The 26,896-nt window shown below is 40.4% G+C and overlaps 1 protein-coding gene across 1 annotated transcript in view; it reads right to left on the bottom strand.

The window, feature by feature from the left end:
• Nucleotides 1-244: 244 nt before the first annotated feature.
• Nucleotides 245-26,896, bottom strand: part of LOC126267373 (actin-related protein 6) — a 103,032-nt gene continuing 76,380 nt past the window's right edge. The window contains exons 6-7 of the mRNA XM_049972554.1: nucleotides 3,815-4,080; nucleotides 245-461 (exon numbers count right to left, since the gene is read on the bottom strand). Of these exons, the coding sequence (XP_049828511.1) occupies nucleotides 332-461; nucleotides 3,815-4,080 (396 nt within the window). The 3' untranslated portion in view covers nucleotides 245-331. The remainder of the gene's footprint in view (nucleotides 462-3,814; nucleotides 4,081-26,896) is intronic.

Genomic DNA, 26,896 nt, shown 5'->3' on the forward strand with positions numbered 1-26,896 from the left:
ATAATCTAATTCATGAATCGTCCTGAAATGATCAAGAACATTACAGAAAATTTCAGTAAAAGCAGCAGAATAGGTTTTGAAGAGTTCAATGAGTTATTCTTGGACTGCATCTTTAGCTGTAGTATAAATGAAAAATATATTTAAAGAACAATGTTTCAGAAAACTAAATATTCATTATTTTGTCAAATCTACATCACTGTTTATTATTTAAGAAGATAAAGCATGCAAATTTCAGATTACAATAAAAAATATATAAAACCTTTATTCATCATTGTACAGATTTATAATCTTACTCAGTAGTTCACTGGACACATCACTTTTTATATGCACATCAAACATCAAATTTATCAATACAAACATTCATCCCTTCTTCCTCATATTCATCTCTCATTACAAGTGTAGTATTAAAGTCTGGATCCTTTGTCAGCAGTGTGCCACCATACCATGCATATGTGATAGGACTACAAAAGAAAATAAAAGATAACTTTAGTAATGCTTCAGAAATTATCAGCACACAGTCATTGCCTGAAAATATACGAAACATTCACCATTAATGAAACAAAGGGAGAAATGAATACATAAATAAATAAATCTGAACATTTTTTTATATTACAGATCACTTCCAGATATCTCAAACACTTGTTTCTCAAATATTGTTTGTGTTTCACTACAACCTGCTAGTAAAGTGAATAGGAAACTCATTAACTCAAGGACAACAAAGTCACTGGTTTACTTTCATTTGGGCAATGGTCCAGAAAATGTTTAACAATTCTGAACATAACGAATGATGTGTGTAAGAGTGTGACATCAATGGCAAACAGTATGGCATGGGCAAGATTGTTTAGAAGTATGAGAAAATCATGTACTAGGATTTTTGCAGCATCTAAACAAATTTCTACTACTACAACCAATATTTTGGTTGGATCTAGAAAGATGAAAGATTAGGCTAGTTCAGTTGGCAAAGCAAAGGGCAAAGAGACCAGAAATCACATCATCCAAAGGACTGTCTCAGCATTCATCTTAAATGGGTTAGTGAAAAAGATGGAAAAAAAAATCAGAATTGTTGTTGTGGTCTTCGGTCCTGAGACTGGTTTGATGCAGCTCTCCACACTACTCTATCCTGTGCAAGCTTCTTCACCTCCCAGTACCTACTGCAACCTACAGCCTTCTGAATCTGCTTAGTGTATTCATCTCTTGGTCTCCCTCTACGATTTTTACCCTCCACGCTGCCCTCGAATACTATATTGGTGATCCCTTGATGCCTCAGAATATGCCCTACCAATCGATGCCTTCTTCTAGACAAGTTGTGCCACAAACTCCTCTTCACCCCAATTCTATTCAATACCTCCTCATTAGTTATGTGATCTACCCATCTAATCTTCAGCATTCTTCTGTAGCACCACATTTCGAAAGTTTCTATTCTCTTCTTGTCTAAACTATTTAGCGCCCATGTTTCACTTCCATACATGACTACACTCCATACAAATACTTTTCAGAGACGACTTCCTGACACTTAAATCTATACTCGATGTTAACGGATTTCTCTTCTTCAGAAACACTTTCCTTGCCATTGCCAGTCTACATTTTATATACTCTCTACTTAGATCATCATCAGTTATTTTGCTCCCCAAATAGCAAAACTCATTTACTACTATAAGTGTCTCATTTCCTAATCTAATTTCCTTAGCATCACCCGACTTAATCCGACTACATTCCATTATCCTCGTTTTGCTTTTGTTGATGTTCATCTTATATCCTCCTTTCAAGACACTGTCCATTCCGTTCAACTGCTATTCCAAGTCCTTTGCTGTCTCTGACAGAATTACAATGTCATCGGCGAACCTCAAAGTTTTTTTTTCTTCTCCATGGATTTTAATACCGACTCCGAACTTTTCTTTTGTTCCTTTTACTCCTTGCTCAATATACAGATTGAAGAGCATCGGGGAGAGGCTACAGCCCTGTCTCACTCCCTTCCCAACCACTGCTTCGCTTTCATGCCCCTCGACTCTTATAACTGCCATCTGGTTTCTGTACAAATTGTAAATAGCCCTTCGCTCCCTGTATTTTACCCCTGCCACCTTTAGAATTTGAAAGAGAGTATTCCAGTCGACATTGTCAAAAGCTTTCTCTAAGTCTACAAATGCTAGAAATGTAGGTTTGCCTTTCCTTAATCTAGCTTCTAAGATAAGTCGTAGGATCAGTATTGCCTCACGTGTTCCAACATTTCTACAGAATCCAAACTGATCTTCCCCGACATCAGCTTCTACCAGTTTTTCCATTCGTGTGTAAAGAATTCATGTTGATATTTTGCACCTGTGACTTATTAAACTGATAGTTCGGTAATTTTCACATGTGTCAACACCTGCTTTCTTTGGGATTGGAATTATTATATTCTTCTTGAAGTCTAAGGGAATTTTGCCTGTCTCATACATATTGCTCACCAGATGGAGGAGTTTTGTCAGGACTGGCTATCCCAAGGCTGTCAGTAGTTCTAATGGAATGTTGTCTAATCCCAAGGCCTTGTTTGGACGTAGGTCTTTCAGTGCTGTCAAACTCTTCACGCAGTATCACATCTCCCATTCATCTTAAATGTGTTAGTGAAAAAGATGGAAAAAAATAAATCAGAATTACCAGGCAGGAATTTGGACCCCACTCACCCTGAGAGAAAGTCTAGAACTTCAATAGTTGTGCAACTTCACTTACTACTTTGAAACTTGTGATGATCAGTGGAATTTATTTGATTAGATGTGCTGCTTGTGAAGTTACAATGAACAAACGCTGGGAGGAAGACTCCAAATCTCATGTGTAGTGAAAGTCACATCAAGATCAAGGTTACTGTAAGTAGTATACAGTCTCATTGTGAAAGGGAGACTGTGTACTACACATTATATTCTGACCACTGCTGCTGTTCCAAGTCACTATGGCAAATCTTACCCTAGTTATTGCGCTGCTGAATATAAATCAAGCTCTGGAACACAGTTCTGCAAATTACAAGCATAGGTCGGAGCCTACACAGATTCACCCTTACTCAAGGCAGCTGGAAGGAATGAACCATATAACAAGAAAACTTGTTGAAGAGCATATGGAAGCATAATTATTTTTTAGGTCAAAAAGACAACAAAAAGTTTTTACTGTTATATGAGGAGAACAGCAGGCTCTATCATTACATAAGTAAACTGCAATGTTAGCACACACATTCCACATCAGATGAAGAAATGCCACGTCTTAAATCTAGTAGTTCTTTTAGTTTTGTATTAGTGTATTGCTGTTATCTCATAAATGCACGGACTCTGCAGTGCAGTTGTAAAGATTGCTGTTCTGGTTTCCACATGAGTTTTGAATATAGTCTGACAATGTTCCAAGGAAGACAGAAATGGAGAAATAATTTCTTGGTATACTTTTTTTTCATTACTGCCCATTTACACATCTGCCAGGACAATAAAATTAATAGTGTCAGGATATTTAAGCTTTAAAAGATGATTCAATAAAATTACAAAAAGTCTTATGTAACTGGTTATGCTGTGGCTTACATCATCATCTTACTGACTGAAAGCCTTGAATGTCATCACAACGCCAGCTCACCCCCCCCCCCCCCCTCCCTTTCACACACACACACACACACACACACACACACACACACACTGCTTTCAATACAATCAGACAGTTCAAGTCTTCATAAAAAATTAGCAGCGATAAAAGGTTTTTTAGACTTAACATATGCAAAATAAAAAACAAAACAGTAAATGATTTTTGCTGGAAATGCAACTTCAAAACAAACTAAAGAAAAAGTGGAGTTTCAAATTTTTCAACTTACTCTGAAGGAAGTGTGACTTTAACATCGTAGTCAATAGGAGCTAGACAACGAACTTCCTGCTCCACACGTTCCCGAAATCCTGGGAACAGTGTACATCCACCGGTCAGCAGAATGTTGTTGTAAAGATGGGGATGTGTTTCTGGTGGGCAAGAAGATATACTATGCACAATAGCTTCTGGAATACCCATCTGGGTTATACCAACATCAGATGGGTGGAACAGAAGCTCAGGCACAGCAAATCGTTCATTGGTTAAACGGAGACATTGCTGTTGGAAATAAATGAATAACTGTGAATATCCAGAAAAATATTTTCATGAATACCAATATTAATTTCAATAGCAGATAAATTACAGCATTAAACGAGGACTGCAAATAACAAATTTAAGCTGATCTATTTTTACATGTGATTTCAACAGGAAAATGAGTGTGCTCATCTATTTTTAATTAATAATAAACAACGTGGCAACAATTCTGTTGCCTAATAAGCTTCTCTATCTTTTCAGTCTATCTTACTGCATCACCCCAAACAAGTGAAAATGTCTGACACACATGCAACAACTTCTGTAAGGGTATATCACTATAAATATGTCAGCCAAAAATTTCTTTAAGTATTCGTGACACATCTCCTTGTCTCAAGTCTAATTTCACCTCCTTCACCTCCACATACACTTTCTTGCATACATGTGTGTGTGTGTGTGTGTGTGTGTGTGTGTGTGTGTGTGTGTGTGTGTGTGGGCGCGCGCGTGATAGTATATACCTATCCCTTTTTTCCCCTAAGGTAAGTCTTTCCGCTCCGGGATTGGAATGGCTCCTTACCCTCTCCCTTAAAACCCACATTCTTTCATCTTTCCTTCTCCTTCCCTCTTTCCTGACGAAGCAACCGCCGGTTGCGAAAGCTCGTAATTTTGTGTGTGTGTTTGTGTGTTATTTTATTGTGCCTGTCTACCGGCGCTTTCCCGCTTGATAAGTCTTGGAATCTTTGTTTTTAATATATTTTTCCCGTGTGGAAGTTTCTTTCTATTTTACTTACATCAGAAATATGTACAACAGACAAAAATTTTGTTTTATCAACACAGCATTTTCTTATCATGTACATCAGGATAGCTCTTACATAGTACCTTAAGAAAAAATAATTTGACTCTTTCCCTTTCCTCCCCTCACTTTGATTCCATTTCATGATAAAATCCAAGTTTGTGTGGAATTTAGACGGAGTAGGACACAAGGTAGGGGTGCCGCTGTGTCTTCAAAATTGGGAAAACCAGAAAAAGAAAAAATCATCAAATTCACAAAATATTACTCTGCCAGACAAATTCATTACCTATTACAAGTGGGTTATTTACTTTACTCTTCTGAAGTGCATGTGTTTTCATATCATAGGTCACGTCGGTCAGGTACATGATGGGTCACAGACAAGAGAGTACTAATGTAACACAAGCCACTCTTTTTCAGAATCCAACCCAGATCATCCGTCATCTTTTGCTCTTGAGGAAAGGTAGCAGCCATACCAAATAAATGACCTTGAAATAACTAGAAGCAATCTGCCATCTGACACCAAAAAAGTTAACAGATTTATTTTACAATTTCTGGGCATGTAAATTAACGGTGTGTTAAGTCATTACGTTAGCTGTCAGAGAAATGATGATTTGTTGTGAAAAGTGTGAATTCCAGAGTAGAAAGTGAGAAACTGCATTCTAAAATTAGAAAATTTGTATAAACACTGGAAACAATGAAAAAACATGGTGAATTGTTAAAATTAACTGTGATCTTTCTTGGAAAAACACCACCTTGTGGAGCATCTTTCCATACTCCAGAGGCTATCCACCATGTAAAAAGCGAAGGGATAAAGCTGTAAGGCTCTGTGCTGATTTTTCAGCTGAAGCAAACTATCTGGATTTCACCATTTTTGCAAAATTTCATATACTGTATATCAGACTGTTGATTATGCTGTTTCTTGTCTGGCTTCAAATTGACTGAAAATATCATTTATGTTATCTGTCACCTGAATCTACTGTCTTGGCATCAGCTCATTCTAATTTGTCATCCGAATCAAAACTGAAAACAGACAATGCATTTAATAGTGAGGTAGAATATCACACAAAATATTAAAAGAGTTCATGTAAGAACTGATTACATCCTCTACAAACAGGCCTTTGTACTAAGAGTGTATCAAAAAGAATTATCCATTTTTTTTAAATCATAACTATTATGTTATTTCAGATGGGGTGCATGAACAACATTCTGTTGGAAAGAGCAAACTCTCGACTTTTATATGGTGCCTGCTATGTAGAAGTAACGGGTGCCCACTTCAGTTCTAATAAAAATGATATCAGGACAACACAGAGCATTTTGTGTTTTACGTTTTATGCAGTGCAGGTCAGTATAAACTGTTCAGCATGACTTTCTTACTAGGTATGGTGTGGATCCTCCTACAGCATAGAGCATTAGACAATGGCATGAACAATTCTGTTTGTGTAAAGGCAAATCGCTGGGCCATCCTGAGTGTGTGATACAGATGTCGAATGCATCTGGCATAGTTTCTCAAGGAGTCTGCACAGATCCATTCGCCTTGCAGCTCAACAACTCATAATGCCCCCAGTGTTCATCTGGCGTGTGTTGCGTCAACATTTACAAACAAAACCACACAAAATTCAGCTACTGCAAGCTCTTCGTGAAGGCGACAAACAACAATGGGTAGAGCTCTATAGTTTTGTTCTTGGCAAGATGGAGGATGACAGTTTTCTTCCATGCTTAGTGTTTAGTGACAAGGCAACATGCCATTTAAATGGAAAGGTGAACCCTCACAATGGAGAATATGGATTACGGAACAACTACATGAAGTTGTACAACATGAGAGGGACACTCCAAAATTTAATGTGTTTTGAGCAGTTTCACAAGAAAAGATGTATGGTCCATTTCTATTTGCTGAGAACAGTGTTACAGGAAGCTCTTATCTTGATACAGTATGTAATCAAAAGTATCCGGACACCTGGCTCAAAATGACAAGTTCGTGGCGCCCTCCATCGGTAATGCTGGAATTCAATATGGTGTTAGCCCACCCTTAGTCTTGATGACACCTCCTGCTCTCACAGGCATACATTCAATCAGGTGCTGGAAGGTTTCTTAGGGAATGGCACCCCAATCTTCATGGAGTGCTGCACTGAGGAGAGGTATCAATGTTGGTCAGTGAGGCCTGGCACGAATTCGGAGTTCCAAAACATCCAAAGGGTGTTCTATAGTATTCAGGTCAGGACTCTGTGCACGTCAGTCCATGACAGGGATTTTATTGTCATGCAACCACTCTGTCACAGGCCGTGCATTATGTACAGGCACTTGATCATGTTGAAAGATGCAGTCACCATCCCCGAATTGCTCTCCAACAGTGGGAAGCAAGAACATGTTTAAAACATCAATGTAGACCTGTGCTGTGATAGTGCCATGCAAAACAACAAGGAATGCAAGCCCCCTACATGAAAATCACAACCACACCATAACACCACCACCACCGAATTTTGCTGTTGGCACTACACATGCTGGCAGCTGACATTTACCGGGCATTCGGCATATCCACACCCTGCCATCGGTTCGCCACGTTGTGTACCGTCATTCGTCACGCCACATAACGTTTTTCCACTGTTCAATCATCCAATGTTTACACTCTTTAAGCCAAGCAAGGCATCCTTTGGCATTTACTGGCGCGATGTCTGGCTTATGAGCAGCCGCTTGACCATGAAATCCAAGTTTTCTCACCTCCCAACTAATTGCCATTGTACTTGCAGTGGATCCTGATGCAATCTGGAATTCCTGTGTGATGGTCTAGACAGACGTCTGCCTATTACACATTAGGACCCTATTCAACTGTTGGCGGTCTCTGTCAATCAACAGACAAGGTCTGTGGAAATCACACATACAGACGTATGACACAAGTGACATCCAATAACCTGACCACGTTCGAAGTCCATGAATTCCGAAGGGGGGAGAGAGGGAGAGGGGGAGTGTAATCTCAGTTGTAACAAATATCTGTCTGTTTTTTGGAAACAGCACAATTTCTGAGTTGGTAGTTACGGGGTAGACCTATAGTTCAGATTGACTGCGAATGAAATGAAATACCAACTACTTTGATTTATGAATGAGCAATGTGGCTGGCTACCCACATCCACCTTATCTCCATTCCCTCTTATGATTCATACTGTTCAATCCTTATTTTTCATCACATGAACCATTAACAGCAGCAGGGCATAGTGGGAAACACACAGATAACATTAGTGGAATTTTATCAGACCTCAAGTTGAACTGTAGATCTCCATATTTGACTAACAGGAACCAGTGAAAGAAGGTAAAGAATATGCTACACCTGAAGAAATACAGCCTCTGTCTTACAACTCCTGGAATGTAAATCATTCCTCATTAGTGTGACATCTATCGTATTGGATAGACCGTACATACATTGTCAAGATGTTGTATGTAACACCAATGCCACATTAAATGCGGATATTTTGAAAAATCAGCAACTGTTGAGTACTTCCTCATTTACAAGCATACAATTATGTTTAACAATATTCTACACACAAAGACACCAATGAGACCTGATTATGTGATAGTACCTTTACCTAATACAGCAGTTACACCCATTTTGGTGCAACGAAGTGGAGACTTGATCCTCCGAGAAATATTCAAAGTGCTTTACTTTCCAACCCAAAAGATGTGAAGAGCAGAACATTCTTAAGTCTGTTTACAGTAGCCAGTTGGTGAATCCTGTGGTAGTGATCCACAAACCAAATCACTAACTGCTCATATGTGTAGAACTGTAAATTAACATTAGAGGAATGGTTTTTTAAAATCAAGCTTGTTGTCATGCATGACCTGTTGGAACAGTTTTGTCAAAATCTTTTGATATTTGCTGTGGTTATAGGTAACTGAAAACTGAGTTTTTGCAAAACTTGATACATTCTGTCAGCCAGTTAATGGAAAACTCAATAAACACAAACTGTGCTTTGCTTCTGAGAGACCTGAAGGTAGAATAACAATGTAGGACGTCACTGGCAATGTTAATGTGTGAGATTTTCTGGAAAAAAATGCTGCAGGCAAGCAGTTGCCACCAGAACCAACAACAGAAATTAATGGTTCACATAACAACATTAACTCCTGATTATTGCTTAGTTCGAGCCAGTTTTGTCAGGGAGAAGTTTGCAATAAAAGAGATGGTTGTTAAACTATAAAATGAAAGGTAATACAAGTGATTCCGAAAATGGTATACATGTAAGCAGTGCTCAAAATGCCAGCTACCGCCTGTTCATGTGGGCCAACCAGATATACCAGCAAACCCAAAAGCTTTAGGAAGGAAGGAATGCAGAGCAGCTAATTTCACTTATGATGATATAACAACTTTTCATCGTCAGTAAATAGTTTAAACAAAAATGATCATGATAAATTATTACTAAATATACATGATAATCCCATCATCAAAACACAGGAACATCAAGAAAAAAGTAAATACAATTTCACTTACGTACAGCATATGTCTCAATATTTCAAACAAAGTCAAGGATGTTCAAAGACAGACCCTCAAATTTGGCCTATAAATTTCATGTAACACGAAAGTTATCAGCTGAAAATTGAAGGGGAGGCTTCACAACTACTGAAGATAAGGAAGTTACAAAAGCTATGAAGAAGGATATACAAACACATAGGTGTAAAGAGTGCCACAATTCAAGGATAAAGTCCAAAAGAGGATATTTACCACTCAAGCTGAACACAATCAAACTGGAAAAATGCTGCCAAAAAAAGAAGACATTCTTTCACCCACTGAATACTATGACATCACCAAGACACTAAATATGGATTGGGAAGTAAAGAATCACAGAATCACCCGTCGGATGCACTAAAAGTTCTAAGATCTAAGATACCTTTCAAAGTAACTGTACAACAATTGATTGCTTATGAAAAGTCAAAGAAAAATGAATTGCCATCAGTTTAAGAAACGTATAATGGAAGTCCTGTAGAGGTTGAAGTACAGAAATCCAAACTAGAACCTGGACATGAGGAAAGCAGCCACCTGAAGAAAGAATAATACTGTCAGCAAGTAGAAGAAAAACAATGATTCAAAACACGCAAGGCATTTTAATAGAGATGCTAGAAGGAGCAGAAGAGTTTTAGAAAGACATTATTCAATGTGATGAATAGATCTACTGTTTAGTATTGGTGTAGCCAATATTTTGTGTTGTATTTCAGTAAAGTTTATTGTTACTTTGCACTTTTGCTTATCAAACATTTATAGAAAAATTATGATTGCAGTAAGTTTGTACTTCTCCACTAAATGAAGAACAAAGTAGCCCTCTTTGTAACTAATGTAAAGATAAAAAAGAAACAGAAAAACATCACTCTGAATGTGTATATTAACAAAACTTTTAACTTCTGTCTTTGTGTTTACCAGCTTTTGAAAAAACTTTGAAACTTTGTCACCCTAATCTGTTATAAAAAAAAAAGGAAAAGCTTAAAGAAGGCAAACATACAATGAGAAACATTCCCACAGAAACAGTGTAAATGTAAACTTATCTCATTTATGTAATTAGTATTTTGGTATGAGATGTAAAAAATTAATGTCCTAAAATATTTACTTTTTTCTGTTTATCGACTTCGCAAAAATGCTCGTTTATTTTCAAAACACACCCTACTTCTTGACCAGAGGGGCTAGCCACCAAGGAACAACATTTCCAGAATTCATGTCTACTCTCTGAAACATTACAGTCCAATGGACTAAAATGCAACCTGAGTAATGTGGGCTAAAATGCAACCTGTACTGGTGTCCATTTTTCCAACCATAGGTTAAATACTTCAGGCACCATCTAAGCTGAGAGGGTTTAAATTCCACTCAATAGCATGATGAGGCTATAACAAAGTTATCTAAAAGTATCAAACAATGGAAACTCCAGGATGGAATGTAACAATAGTATGAAATGGATAGTTGCTACTCACCATATAGAAGAGATTCTGCATCAGTTAGGCACAACAAAATTGTCAGAAAGTGAACACTTTCGGCCAACACGGATTTCGTCGAGTACACACACACACACACACACACACACACACACACACACACACACACACACCAGAGTCTGGCCTCAGCGGCCAGGAACTGTGGTTGTGGTCTTTTGTGTGTGTGTGTGTGTGTGTGTGTGTGTGTGTGTGTGTGTGTGACAAAGTCCTTGTTGGCTGAAAGCTCACTTTTTGACAGTCTTTTTGTGTGCCTATCTGTGATTCAGCATCTCCGTTATATGGTGAGCAGCGACTATCCTTTTCATAATATTGTTATCTAAACCTATTAACCTCAAAGTACAACAGTCTAATAAGTGAAAGTTCCAATCCGACATGTAAAAACCTGCCCTGAAACTTTTTATACAGTAAGAATGCACCAAAAGAATCACAATTTCAAAATTTTAGCTGCTTAGACACACTGCAAGTTTTTTTATGTTGAAAATTGCCAAATTTGTATCTCACCAGGCTGTTGGAGTAGTGTACCCTCCTACCATAGCTGCAGCAGACAGCGCGTGCATAACATGGCAGGCACATATCCTTGATGACAGTACGTAACTAAAATAGATAACAAAGCACAACACGATCATAATTTGCAAAGTAAATTTCAGTTTCCATTGATAATTGCACTGACAGTTGTTCACTGTTACAATTTGTTCTAACTTGCAGCTCATTTAATGTCCACAATAACTGACAGCTGCCTTTGCAGTATCGCTAAATGTTCCCAATGGAAGTAAAACTAAATTAATTTTCTTCGTGTTTCCTTTGTATATGCTTGCTAACAGCTTCTGTCTTTGTGCAGGCTCCAGAGTTTCACAATAATTTGGTATCCAATTAACGTTTTCAACTTCACAATGCTAAGAATGTGGTACACCATCGAATCACATACTTCTCCTAAAGACATGCATACATGTTATTTATCAGTTCATTTCTTGAGCATTCATTCAAATTATGATGACACTTCATTTGAAACTGTGAAAATATTAGAATAAAAGGAAATAACTCCGATGATTCTGTGAATTGGGATTCAAACGATGATTGTTGTGCTAACTAAAGTCTGCAGCAAAAAATAGTACCTTCTTAGCCCACAGTAAAAAGGCTTAAATGTTTTGATTAAACAAGGAGAGAGAAAACACAAAGTTAAGCTGTCTGCAAAGCTAGTTTTGTTTCGCAGAATCTGAATGTGAATTTTTAAATGGAAGATAGATTTACACGCAGTACAAAATACTCACCAAAATGAAACTCACAAAAATGTAAAAGAAAAACTATTCAAAAAGTTTAGAACTGCTCATGAGAGTCAATGAATTGTTGCCAAGGGAGATCTAGAGAAATGGCCCTCTGAATTGCAAGTGAGATGAATGCTACTGATTTCCAGACTTCTTTGACATGGTCAAACAAATTCAGAAAATTATATAGAAAAGAAAGTCGCAAAATTACGAAGTTTACTTCAAGTCAATGTGTAGAGAAGATAATGATAATAGATAATACTACAGACAAATTCGCAGCCCTTCATTATCCCCTGAAATCCTGTGTGTAAAGACAATCAACAGGCAAGCTGCACTTTACCATTTTGAGTGAATAAAAAACAGGGTTGATTGTGGGGTCGATCAATACTGTGATATATTCATATTTAAGAATGGAAGTGATAAGTATCTATGGATTATTGTTTCCGAAGTTTTATATCTGTCTTTTGGGACCTCAAGACAAATTAAGCAAGAAAGAGGAGAAGAGGGAGGGAGAGGGGGAGAGGGAGAGGGAGGGGGGGGGGAGGGAGAGGGAGAGAGAGAGGGGGAGAGAGAGAGAGAGAGAGAGAGAGAGAGAGAGAGAGAGAGAGGGGGGGGGGGAGACTGTTTAGTTGCAAACATCTTGCAATTGATGTAGCAAAATCTGAAAAAAAATTGCGGAATATTTTTCAATGCTACATCTGAAACGACTTCTTACCAGCTGTAGAAAATAATTCACTGCTTTTGTTAGATTCCTGGGCTGGATATAATGACACTGCTGTTTTCATGAGGAGGCTGAAAAGACTGTTAATATAATTCAGATTCCACCCAGAACTAATGGTGAGAGTTAGACCCACAATACAGAAATTTTTAGACAATGTAAATAATTTTTCAAGAGTTACCAATAACTCTTTTGTCATGTCGAGTTTTATCAGTGCAACATTATTGTTAAACTTCAATCATTTGTGCACTGTCAGCGTCTGTCATCATGTTTTACGAATTTGATCGAGAACATCCAGTACGCAGCACAATGTGCAGAATACCGGATGTGACCATTTCTTACTCCACCCCTATTATGTCTAATAAAACTACTAATTACTGTGATGTGCCTGAATGCACTGATTTTTCTTTTACCAGGTGTACCTTCTGTAAGAATACACCCTTCCCATTTTTGTGACAATTACAGGTAATAAACAAGGAACTGTTTCGTTGTTAGCTTACACTACACTCGTTTGTCCTCTGTTAGAATATTGCTGCGCGGTGTGGGATCCTTACCAGGTGGGATTGACGGAGGACATCGAAAGGGTGCAAAAAAGGGCACCTCGTTTTGTATTATCACGTTATAGGGGAGAGAGTGTGGCAGATATGATACATGAGTTGGGATGGAAGTCATTACAGCATAGACGTTTTTCGTCGCCGCGAGACCTTTTTACGAAATTTCAGTCACCAACTTTCTCTTCCGAATGCGAAAATATTTTGTTGAGCCCAACCTACATAGGTAGGAATGATCATCCAAATAAAATAAGAGAAATCAGAGCTCAAACAGAAAGGTTTAGGTGTTCGTTTTTCCCGCTCGCTGTTCGGGAGTGGAATAGTAGAGAAAGAGTATGATTGTGGTTCGATGAACCCTCTGCCAAGCACTTAAATGTGAATTGCAGAGTAGTCATGTAGATGTAGATGTAGATGTAGTAAAATATACATTATTCAAAATGTATCACAAGAACTGTGGTACTGAAATTTTTGTACAATATTTCATGTCAATAAAAAAAAGTCCTGCCTGATGGAAATCACTGTAGTGTAACATAAGGCACCGCCAGTCGCTTGCGTAACAATTTTATCTGCAGCAGGACAGCTGTCAATATGAACAACAAGTGTCCACTTGGCTAATTCTCAAAACAACCTTCAAAAACGGCCATCCAAAGACAATGGACATCCCATTGTCACCAAGCCTTTCACCATTTAACATGATCCCTTAAATCAGCAGCTAGTATGGGTATTTAGGATTCAGGTAAATACCTCAGTAACTGATTTATCAGAACATGAAATACTTGCTATCTTGTTACATACAAATACTGATGGTTAAGGGAAGCCTGACGCTTACAAATAAAAAAAACACAACTTTTTCACAACTAAGTTACAGGCAAATAAAAAAAAAAGGGGGGGGGGCTCTTATGATATTTCACATCCACCTCCAACACTGGGCTCTTCGTCTATGCAGTTATCACCGTCACCCCTGCAACCATCCATCATAATAGCATGCACATGTGGATACCAAGTCCTACCTGCCTAAGGCCCACAAACAGAGGTTCCACAGTCTGAGCACAGTGTTTTTACACCAACAAGGATAGTTTTCAAACCCTGAATGGATTCCCAATCACACCGAAGGATATAGCTGAGTCAAACGCAGTGGACGCAGTTCTCAGATCAATCATCTCCAGTGACCAACAAGGGGTGCCTTCAGACTTTCGAAGCACTCAGTACTTAATTCATTTACTTGGAGAGATAAAAAAATCTACTCTCCAAGCGGCATCAGAACACACACACAAAAGATGGTTGTAATTGACAAGCTTTTGGAGCCAGTGGCTTCTTCTACAAGCAGAAGGGTTGAAGAGGAAGGAAGAGGGATGAAGGAAAAGCACTGGAGATGTCTAGGAAAAGGGGTAGATTCCAGGAAAGTCACCCAAAACTGTGTGTCAAGGGAGACTTACCATATGGGATAGAAGGAAAGACTGATTGTTGGGGACTGCATCGCATGTAATTTTACACTCCTGGAAATTGAAATAAGAACACCGTGAATTCATTGTTCCAGGAAGGGGAAACTTTATTGACACATTCCTGGGGTCAGATACATCACAGGATCACACTGACAGAACCACAGGCACATAGACACAGGCAACAGAGCATGCACAATGTCTGCGCTAGTACAGTGTATATCCACCTTTCGCAGCAATGCAGGCTGCTATTCTCCCATGGAGACGATCGTAGAGATGCTGGATGTAGTCCTGTGGAAAGGCTTGTCATGCCATTTCCACCTGGCGCCTCAGTTGGACCAGCGTTCGTGCTGGACGTGCAGACCGCCTGAGACGACGCTTCATCCAGTCCCAAACATGCTCAATGGGGCACAGATCCGGAGATCTTGCTGGCCAGGGTAGTTGACTTACACCTTCTAGAGCACGTTGGGTGGCACGGGATACATGCGGACGTGCATTGTCCTGTTGGAGCAGCAAGTTCCCTTGCCGGTCTAGGAATGGTAAAACGATGGGTTCGATGACGGTTTGGATGTACCGTGCACTATTCAGTGTCCCCTCGACGATCACCAGAGGTGTACGGCCAGTGTAGGAGATCGCTCCCCACACCATGATGCCGGGTGTTGGCCCTGTGTGCCTCGGTCGTATGCAGTCCTGATTGTGGCGCTCAACTGCACGGCGCCAAACACGCATACGACCATCATTGGCACCAAGGCAGAAGCGACTCTCATCGCTGAAGACGACACGTCTCCATTCGTCCCTCCATTCACGCCTGTCGCGACACCACTGGAGGCGGGCTGCACGATGTTGGGGCGTGAGCGGAAAACGGCCTAACGGTGTGCGCGACCGTAGCCCAGCTTCATGGAGACAGTTGCGAATGGTCCTCGCCGATACCCCAGGAGCAACAGTGTCCCTAATTTGCTGGGAAGTGGCGGTGCGGTCCCCTACGGTACTGCGTAGGATCCTACGGTGTTGGCGTGCATCCGTGCGTCGCTGCGGTCCGGTCCCTGGTCGACGGGCACGTGCACCTTCCACCGACCACTGGCGACAACATCGATGTACTGTGGAGACCTCCCGCCCCACGTGTTGAGCAATTCGGCGATACGTCCACCCAGCCTCCCGCATGCCCACTATACGCCCTCGCTCAAAGTCCGTCAACTGCACATACGCTTCACGTCCACGCTGTCGCGGCATGCTACCAGTGTTAAAGACTGCGATGGAGCTCCGTATGCCATGGCAAACTGGCTGACACTGATGGCGGCGGTGCACAAATGCTGCGCAGCTAGCGCCATTCGACGGCCAACACCGCGGTTCCTGGTGTGTCCGCTGTGCCGTGCATGTGATCATTGCTTGTACAGCCCTCTCGCAGTGTCCGGAGTAAGTATGGTGGGTCTGACACACCGGTGTCAATGTGTTCTTTTTTCCATTTCCAGGAGTGTATTTGATTTGATTTGGAAACCTGAGAGCTTAAAGTATTTATTTTACCATCCCAACAGTGAAACTGTGATTGAGGTGTCCTTAGGACAATATACATCTGATAATGTTGTAGACCATTTTCCCAGTTCTACACAAACGCATCTTCAAGTTACTGCATCAAGACTACTAGAGGATAACCCGTGTGAAAGAGGTGGCCCATCAGCATGACTACTGACAAAGAAAACATCTAGAAAGTAATACGAACTTGCCAGTATGCAGCTTGCAAAACTTTGGCACCATGTTGCACACACTCCAGCACCCATTGGTAATTGATTATGCTAGCCATTTTCCAGCAAAATGTGGCTGGTGAATGTTGATGTATTCTCCAAGAGCTTACATATAGTTCACAGCATATCTTCAACAACACAAGCAACACTCAAACTTATTAAGAAATTTATTTCCCCTGATAAGGACTCCATAAAGCCCAGGTATAGAATAGTGTCAACTTTTCACAGACCCATTGCAATTCTTTCACATCAGAAATGGGATAAACATATCTGTACACTACCATTCCTCACTATTCACTACCTCAAATAGGGAAGCAGAACATGTTAACACCTTCAAAAATCAAATTAAAAATATCCTCACACCAACCCCTCCACATAAAGAAGATAGCAAAACACCTGGTATGGTGCTAGTGAATGGGCCTATGCAAATGGACCACATAAACTGGGGCTAGGATGGATACTGAGCACCATCACAGCTTGCAGGAGCCACATGTTTTACTATGTGGAGGCCAATTAGATAAAGTAACTGTGGCATGCCAAGCATCTTCACCCCTGCAGCGGCAACATTCAAAGGACAATTTCTGTTACCCATGCCAAGCAGTTCTCCATAATAATCTTCAGCTATGTCTCAACATTTCATGTGAGCCTTCAAAACAAACATTGGAAGCCAAAGGAGGTGAATCTCTGACAATCTCTGACAACTAGTCTCCAGCCAAGCCACTAGGCCTTATCAGCTTCTGCACAATAACACGCCTCAACAAGAGTACTCTTTTACTTCTAAGGTTTTCAGTCACATGGCTTCATCCAGAAGGCGTGATATTTCAGCAAGCTAACTTCATATCATGATTAGACATTCCTGATGACTGGCTGTTTTCTGTTGGAGATTACCTTTATATACCCCCTACCTGCTCACAGCCTCCAGCTACGCAGACCTGGAGCAATGGTGGGGGAAGTGCAACATCAGGGCTCAATTCGAGGTCATCAGTCATGCCGTAGTCATCGTCAGTTGTAGATCCCTGCGGTGCAGTGACAATATGGCCTTGTCTTCTTCTGCTGCAATGACGGAAGTGGATTGCCATATAGATTGCCACCATTCATTGCCTGGGCTTGGATCTCTACAGTCGTTTTTAGAATACAATCACAGAAGGCGTTGAATTGTTTTAACAACTTGGTGCCATAGCAATTCATGGCACATCTGTGAGAGATATGGTGCTCTGCCACAGTGGACTTGGTCAGTGCATCTCTGCTTTACCCTCAAGATAGCCTACAGCCTATATACATTTCACCACACAGGCATGGGATGCAGTAGCCTCCCAGTTTTCTCAGTCCTAGGTCTCCTTGACTGATCCCAACAAGGCTTTCATCATGGCTGTTGAGCAGAACACGCACTCAATATTATATTTCCAGGGTATTTTTGCTGATGTGTTCCTAATGTATGGGATAATCCATCACAACAGGTTTCTCTTCGTCCTCAGTGGGACGTGATCTCTGCTTCTTTGGTCTTAAAAGCCCAGTGTATCTGGCAGTGGCTGTAACCATTCATACAGCCCATAGGTGCTGCAACTTGACTGCTATACTCTTATGATCTGAGATTTCACATGCTGTGTGCACTAGTGCACTTTGAACACCTTGTCACTGTCAAGGAGCACGACACTTGAGACATTCAAGTACAAATCTGTTAGTGTCGATATATGATAGATGCTGTGATCTAGACGGTCATCTGGTTTTTACCTGACAAATATATCCAGAAATAGAAGTTTATTACTTTCTTCTGTCTCTATCATGACTTTGATGTTCTGGTGCAGTAAATTCAGGTGTTACGGGAAGTTTTTCAGTTGATGACGTCCAAGCATGCACATCACGAATGTATCATATATGTACTGAAAAAGGAACGAAGGCTTATAGACTGCCAAATCGAGGGTTTCTTTTTCAAATTCCCCTACAAACATGCTGGCGACTACTGGTGAGAGAGAGCAACCTGTCGATACTATATTGTCAGTTTGCAGTAATTACTGTTGAACAGAAAGTATGTTGACAAGAGCACAACTTCAAACAATTTTGTTAGTGCTGTCCCAAATTATTCTCCTAAGGAGTCTCTTACGGGTGATTTTGTAAAGAGGAGGCCACATCAAAGTTCAACAAGAGGTCTTCTTAGTCCAGCTGGAAGTTTGGAGCTACTGGATGAAATGGATGGAATTTCATATGTGGTACTGGCATTTTCTGCACAAAGTGGTGTACCAACGTTGCTGGCAACTGGACAGAATGGCACTTCAGATAGAGCATAAAATGTATGTGGTACAGGTGCTTGTGGATGAAGTCTCTTCATCATTGTCTTACCTGGCAATAAGTGTGTTGGAGAAGCTCTATGGTCTTCCTCTTTACTTGGTTGGTAGACTCATCTTCAGTTCTCCTGTAGGTGTCATACTCCTTTCCCAGTACAGACAAAATACATGATGGCGATACAAAAAAATAATCAACTTCAATAATTCATGTGCTCATGACCAGACCAGATGGTACACTACTACACAGCATCTACCATAACCTGACACATACAGATTTGTACTTACACGCCTCCAACTGTCAAGCCCCTTCACAATGACAAGGTGCTGTAAGTACAATAGTGCAAAGAGCATGCAAAATCTTGGACCCCAACAGTCTAGCAGCTGATGATGATGATGATGATGATGATGAAGATGTTTGGTTTGTGGGACACTCAACTGCACAGTTATCAGCGCTCGTACGAATTCCCAACCTTTGCTCAGGCCAATCTCGCCACTTTCATGAATGATGATGAAATGATGAGGACAATACAAACACTCAGTCATCTCAAGGTGGGTGAAAATCCCTGACACCACCGGGAATTGAACCTGGGATCCTGTGATCGGGAAGCGAGGGATGAAGAGGAAAATGTTGAAAAGACGATTACCTCATGTGTCAGGAACATACCAGCAAAAGTTGGAAGAATACTCCAGAAATGTAACATTAAGTATGCGTTCTGCCCAATAGACAAGTTTAATGCCTTTTTACGATCTGTCAAGGGTGATCTAGGACTCCATAAACCAGAAGGAAAATGTATGTAGTCCAGACTATCCAGATGATACAGAAGAGATGCACTGAGCATTAACACCACACAGACAATGGACAGCTGACAAAGTCTGATCTGGCAGAGGACTGCACTCCCATGCGCATGCTACGGATTATGATGGGACCAAGTGTTGCAACAAACCAACACCTTATTGAGTTTATTCTAAAAGAGGATGTAGAGATTTGACTAAATGGTGAACTAATAAATAAAGACAGCTGCTTTCAGTTAAGTATGTCCTGGGACTCAGTGTTGAGGATGGTCAAAGCACAGGGACAATCTATGAGGAAATCTGCTTCCATCACAGCAAATGAGGAAGACGAGGATCCAACTTGACCACAATGGCAGAGGTCTGCATCCAGCACTGACTGCAACACTGGACTGAGTCCCAATGTCACACTTCCCCATCACCATACCAGGATTGCACCCAGAGCCAGCCGGCTGGAAGCTGTGGGCAGGGGGAAGGGGATATAGAAGCACCACCCAGCAGAAAATCATCAGTCATCATGAACACCTGAAGATGACAAAAAGTTGGCTTGCTGAAATATTGTGCCTTTTGGATAATGTCACTCAGCTGAATATCTGAGAAATATCCTATATTTTCCTAGACTGCATAAACCTGAAAGTACACAAAGAGTAAGCTTACCCAAAGTTAGACACAGAGTTTTTGCCTCTTCTATCATTTGATTTCACATCGGAGGAGCTACACATACCAGAGCCACTAGCCTTCATCCTCTCACCAGTTCACCATCATTGTTACTTGACAGGACACTTCCAGTCATACAGGGATCTTCTATACCGGCTGGAGTAAAGCAGTGGCACAAACACAGATGTTAATACAGCCAAGAAATCCTCACGTCATGCCACTGTCAACACTAGGCAGTGTGCACTCAATCACAAGGGCATGATTTGCCTGCCACCTCAGAACAGTGTTCCACTCATATGCAATTATGACCATGTTGCCACAGTTAAATTCCAAGAGTGCATGGGCCAAAAAGAGGTTGGTAATATATTACTTCACTCCCAGATATGAATCACAAAGGGATCAAAATGAGTGTGGTATCATCAGCGATCAATAAGCACGCAGTGGGTACCATTCCACTATGCAGAGTTGGCAATGGCAGTTATGCAGATTGCTGTGAGAGGCAGCCATGACTGAGCACTTCTTCCAACTGTTGGCTGCCTGAAGGACATGCCCTTGGATCAGGGGTGCCAGCATCATGTACCACGCCATACGAAGCTGCCGCAAAGTGTGTTCGGGCTCCAGCATTGTCAGATTTCAGTCTACATCTGAAGTCAGTTTAATTGAGATAGTGTTACAAGTGCAAGTGAAACAGACTAGGCCTCTGCTTGTTATCAGACAGCAATTAAAGTGCAAGTAGGACTTCTTGTTAGTAGTAATACCAGGACATACTTCACACTATTATCTGGATTTATGTAAGAACATTCCATGGAATCACTGTACCAAGCAATAAGACTGTATTAAACTTTTACCAGTATAAGTGTTTTTTCAATCTACATTTTCTGCTAAAGAACCCAATGTCATTCCTATGCAAACGACAATGAAGAAACTTGAGATAATATAGAGGCTTGCCTACGTTCATTCTTCCCAAGCAACATTTATGAGTGTAGGTAGGATTAGGGTGAAGTGAAAGTGGTACCAGAAGTGCCTTCTGTCATAGGCTGTAAGGTGTCTTTTAGTCTGCCGGTGTAGCTGTTGATACCTCTCTGGGCTTTAATGATAAATGACTTACTGGTTGAATCAAATGCTTCTCTGATTAGAACACCAAGGCCACAATTCATGAACTCTCTCTCTCTCTCTCTCTGCAGACAACACAGGAGTGTAAGGAGTTGACATATGTTAACTATAATGTAATAGTTTTAATCTGGCCTGTTTATTACAACACAATGAAGTAATACTTCTGCATACTACAACTTGCCTCTGACAGATCACTATTTAGTACTTGGATATCCTCTAGCCTATTTGGGAGTAGTGTTCTGGTCTTACCTTCATGGTTCACCTAGCATGCTCCATGAAAATAATCCTGTTGTGTCCCCAATGAGTCTGTAATGCAATCACCAATATCATTGACAACAGCCAAGAGACCAAGAAGATGCAGGATGGTCTCCTATTCAGTGCACTGGAGCAATGCTCTGATGTGTAACTATGAAGACTCCCCTCTCACTTTCCAGCTGTTGAACCTCATTAGAAAGTTCCTCTTCCTCCATGGTTATTTTGACAATTTTACACACAATGACTCCAACATTAATCCATATTTACAGTGCTCTATATGATTCTTAGGTACCTTACGCTTTGAAGCTGGAAGTCTGGACAGCAAAGATGAGCTACAGTTCTCTCTTACTTGTTGCAATTAAGTTACTAACACTGCAACAAGTTCTCTTTTTGCATATGTAACACAGGATAATCAGTTTGCAGTTCCGACTTTGTACACACATTCTGAAATGTGCAATGTCTTGCAAATCACGAAAAAGAAAGAAAAAAAAATATTGTGGAAATTCAATGAAACAACTTAGAGAAATTGCTTTATTTTCCCCATAGCTTGAAGAATCATGGACTTTGGAATTTCCAAGTACTGAGTGGCGCTGTATCCCGTCGAAAGACAAAGACAGAGAAATGAAATTCCAAAATTGGTGGCTGCAAAAGAAGAATGTAGCACAATTCTCAATCAAGCTAGTGAACAACGACTCTACAGGGTGCCTTGTTACAACTAATTTATTCAGTTCTTCAAAGTTTGTCAGTATCCAAGCCAATTCCCAGATATGACACTGCAATGTTTTGTGAAATGCATCCATTCCTGGAATGCAGTAAACTGAAAATAGAACCTCAAACACACACAAGTAATTTCAAACTCTTAAGTCTCTGTTTTATTTCTGTAATTCTTGGTGAAAAATAATTGTGAGACACTTTTAATGACAGGATTTAATTCCCGAATGTGATTCTTACAATAACAATTACATCTGAAGCAGATGAATTTTTCTCTGTTCTGAATACAACAAAAACTCTATGTGAAACTAATGAGCACAACAATGCTTCCCAATCGATAAAATGCATGGAAATTGGATAACCATCCTAATTCCCTTCTACCCACTCCCCCCCGCCCCTCTGTTCATCTCCATTTGCTGTTCCTTCCCCCTATTTCTGTTCCCCCCTACCCCCATGAACCATGGATCTTGCCGTTGATGGGTAGGCTTGCGTGCCTCAACAATACAGATGGCCATACCGTAGGTACAACCACAACGGAGGGGTATCTGTTGAGAGGCCCGACAAACATGTGGTTCCTGAAGAGGGGCAGCAGCCTTTTCAGTAGTTGCAGGGGCCACAGTCTGGATGACTGACTGATCTGGCCTTGTAACACTAACCAAAACAGACTTGCTGTGCTGGTACTGTGAACAGCTGAAAGCAAGGGGGAAACTACAGCCGAATTTTTCCCGAGGGCATGCAGCTTTACTGTATGGTTAAATAATGATGGCGTCCTCTTGGGTAAGATATTCCGGAGGTAAAATAGTCCCCCATTCGGATCTCCAGGCGGGGACTACTCAAGAGGACGTCATTATCAGGAGAAAGAAAACTGGCGTTCTACGGATCGGAGCGTGGAATGTCAGATCCCTTAATCGGGCAGGTAAGTTAGAAAATTTAAAAAGGGAAATGGGTAAGTTAAAGTTAGATATTGTGGGAATTAGTGAAGTTCGGTGGCAGGAGGAAAAACAACTATTGGACAGGTGAATACAGGGTTATCAATACAAAATCAAATAGTGGTAATGCAGGAGTAGGTTTAATAATGAACAAAAAAATAGGAGTGCAGGTAAGCTACTACAAACAGCCTAGTGAACGCATTATTGTGGCCAAGATATACACGAAGCCTATGCCTACTGCAGTAGTTCAAGTTTATAAGCCAACTGGCTCTGCAGAAGATGAAGAAATTGACGAAATGTATGAGATAAAAGAAATTATTCAGGTAGTGAAGGGAGACGAAAATTTAATAGTCATGGGTGACTGGAATTTGAGAGTAGGAAAAGGGAGAGAAGGAAACATAGTGGGTGGTTATAGATGGGGGAGAGAAATGAAAGAGGAAATTTGCACAGAGCATAACTTAACCAAAGCTAACACTTGGTTCAAGAATCATAAAAGAACGTTGTATACATGGAAGAACCCTGGAGATACTAAAAGGTATCAAATAGATTATATAATGGTAAGACAGAGATTTAGGAACCAAGTTTTAAATTGCAAGACATTTGCAGGAAAAGATGTGGACTCTGACCACAATCTATTGGTTATGAACTGTAGATTAAAACTGCAGAAACTGCTAAAAGGTGGGAATTTAAGGAGATGGGACCTGGATAAACTGATTAAACCAGAGGTTGTACAGCGTTTCAGGGACAGCGTAAGGGAACAATTGACAGGAATGGGGGAAAGAAATACAGTAGAAAAAGAATGGGTAGCTCTGAGGGATGAAGAAGTGAAGGCGGCAGAAGATCAAGTAGGTAAAAAGACAAGGGCTAGTAGAAATGCTTGGGTAACACAGAAATATTGAATTTAATTGATGAAAGGAGAAAATATAAAAACACAATAAATGAAGCGGGCAAAAAGGAATACAAACGTCTAAAAAATGTGGTCGGTAGGAAGTGCAAAATGGCTAAGCAGCGATGGCTAGAGGACAAATGTAAGAATCTAGAGGCTTATCTCACTAGGGGTAAGATAGATACTGCGTACAGGAAAATTAAAGAGACCTTTGGAGAAAAGAGAACCACTTGTATGAATATCAAGAGATCAGATGGAAACCCAGTTCTAAGCAAAGAAAGGAAATCAGGAAGGTGGAAGGAGTATATAGAGGGTCTATACAAGGGCGATGTATTTGAGGATAATATTATGGAAATGGAAGAGCATGTAGACAAAGATGAAATGGGAGATATGATACTGCGTGAAGAGTTTGACAGAGTACTGAAAGACCTGAGTCAAAACAAGGCCCCGGGAGCAGACAACATTTCATTGGAACTACTGACGGCCTTGGGAGAGCCAGTCCTGACAAAACTCTACCATCCGGTGAGCAAGATGTATGAGACAGGTGTAATACCCTCAGACTTCAAGAAGAATATAATAATTCCAATCCCAAAGAAAGCAGGTGTTGACAGATGTGAAAATTACCTAACCATCAGTTTAATAAGTCACAGCTGCAAAATACTAACGCGAATTCTTTACAGACAAATGGAAAACCTGGTAGAAGCCGACCTTGGCGAAGATCAGTTTGGATTCCGTAGAAATGTTGGAACACATGAGGCAATACTGACCCTATGACTTATCTTAGAAGAAAGATTAAGGAAAAACAAACCTACGTTTCTAGCATTCGTAGACTTAGAGAAAGCTTTTGAGAATGTTGACTCGAATATTCTTCCAAATCCTGAAGGTGGCAGGGGTAAAATACAGGGAGCGAAAGACTACTTACAATTTGTACAGAAACCAGAAGGCAGTTATAAGAGTCGAGGGACATGAAAGGGAAGCAGTGGTTGGGAAGGGAGTGAGACAGAGTTGTAGCCTCTCCCCGATGTTATTCAATTTGTATATTGAGCAAGCAGTAAAGGAAACAAAAGAAAAATTTGGAGTAGGTATTAAAATCCATGGAGAAGAAATAAAAACGTTGAGGTTCGCCGATGACATTGAAATTCTGTCAGAGACAGCAAAGGACTTGGAAGAGCAGTTGAATGGAATGGACAGTGTCTTGAAAGGAGGATATAAGATGAACATCAACAAAAGCAAAATGAGGATAAAGGAACGCAGTTGAATTAAGTCAGGTGATGCTGAGGGAACTAGATTAGGAAATGAGACACTTGAAGTAGTAGAGGAGTTTTGCTATTTGGGAAGCAAAATAACTGATGATGGTCGAAGTAGAGAGTATATAAAATGTAGACTGGCAATGGCAAGGAAAGCGTTTCTGAAGAAGAGAAATTTGTTATCATCGAGTATAGATTTAAGTGTCAGGAAGTTGTTTCTGAAAGTATCTGTATGGAGTGTAGCCATGTATGGAAGTGAAACATGGATGATAAATAGTTTGGACAAGAGGAGAGTAGAAGCTTTTTGAAATGTGGTGCTACAGAAGAATGCTGAAGATTAAATGAGTAGATCACATAACTAATGAGGTGGTTTTGAATAGAATTGGGGAGAAGAGGAGTTTGTGGCACAATTTGACAAGAAGAAGGGACCCGTTGGTAGGACATGTTCTGAGGCATGAAGGGATCAGAAATTTAGCATTAGAGGGCAGCGTGGAGAGTAAAAATCGTAGAGGGAGACCAAGAGATGAATACACTAAGCAGATTCAGAAGGATGTAGGTTGCAGTAAGTACTGGGAGATGAAGAAGCTTGCACAGGATAGAATAGCACGGAGAGCTGCATCAAACCAGTCTCAGGACTGAAAGACAACAACAACAACAACAACAACATCTCTGTTCCCTGTACATTTCTTATCACACACTCATTCTATCCATAACCTCCTTCCCATTTTTTATACCCATTTTCTACCCCCTTTACTGTCCATCTGATCCTCCCCCCTTTCTCTGACCTAATGTATTGGTATTTCAAACGGATTCATGCTTGGGAATGGAAGCCATAATGAATGGGTAAATCGGTTGGAATCATTAATATATGGGGTATCAGCAAGCCCACCCAGCAACTGGATCTGTGAGGATAGTAGCTTTAATGGTGGCACTCTGCATGGTTTTAATCTATAAACAGGTAGAAATACAAAGTTAGCCATAAACATTTCTTATTCAATTTGCCTCCAAATGCTGTCTATGCTCTTTGTCAGTCTCATTGACTCGATGATTACGTAGTTGGCCTGCACTGGGCATAAGCTGACCAACATTTCGATGCCTACCTGGTGGCATTTTTCCCAAATAAATAAACCACAAACTGAAATCAGTTAAATGTTTTCAAGACACCAAATTACCACGAACTGAGATCACTTCAATCTTTGCAAGTCACCAGAGATATGACCACCACTGAAAACACACTGAAATATTGTTTTCATTTGTACTCTTTTTCGCAAAATATCAATATTCAATGCAGAATTTGTTATTGTTATGAAAACATGCAACAGCAGAACTGTCCACACACACACACACACACACACACACACACACACACACACACACACACACACACACATACACAATCAGCCAAACTGGTTGAGCTGTTCTCAAGTGATGGTCTTGTACGCATGCTACAACTGACTTTTATTTTTGTAGATACACTATCAGACAAAATGGTGAAACACCCAGAAGGGGAG

The sequence above is a fragment of the Schistocerca gregaria genome, chromosome 4, assembly GCF_023897955.1.
Source record: "Schistocerca gregaria isolate iqSchGreg1 chromosome 4, iqSchGreg1.2, whole genome shotgun sequence".
Taxonomy (NCBI): domain Eukaryota; kingdom Metazoa; phylum Arthropoda; class Insecta; order Orthoptera; family Acrididae; genus Schistocerca; species Schistocerca gregaria.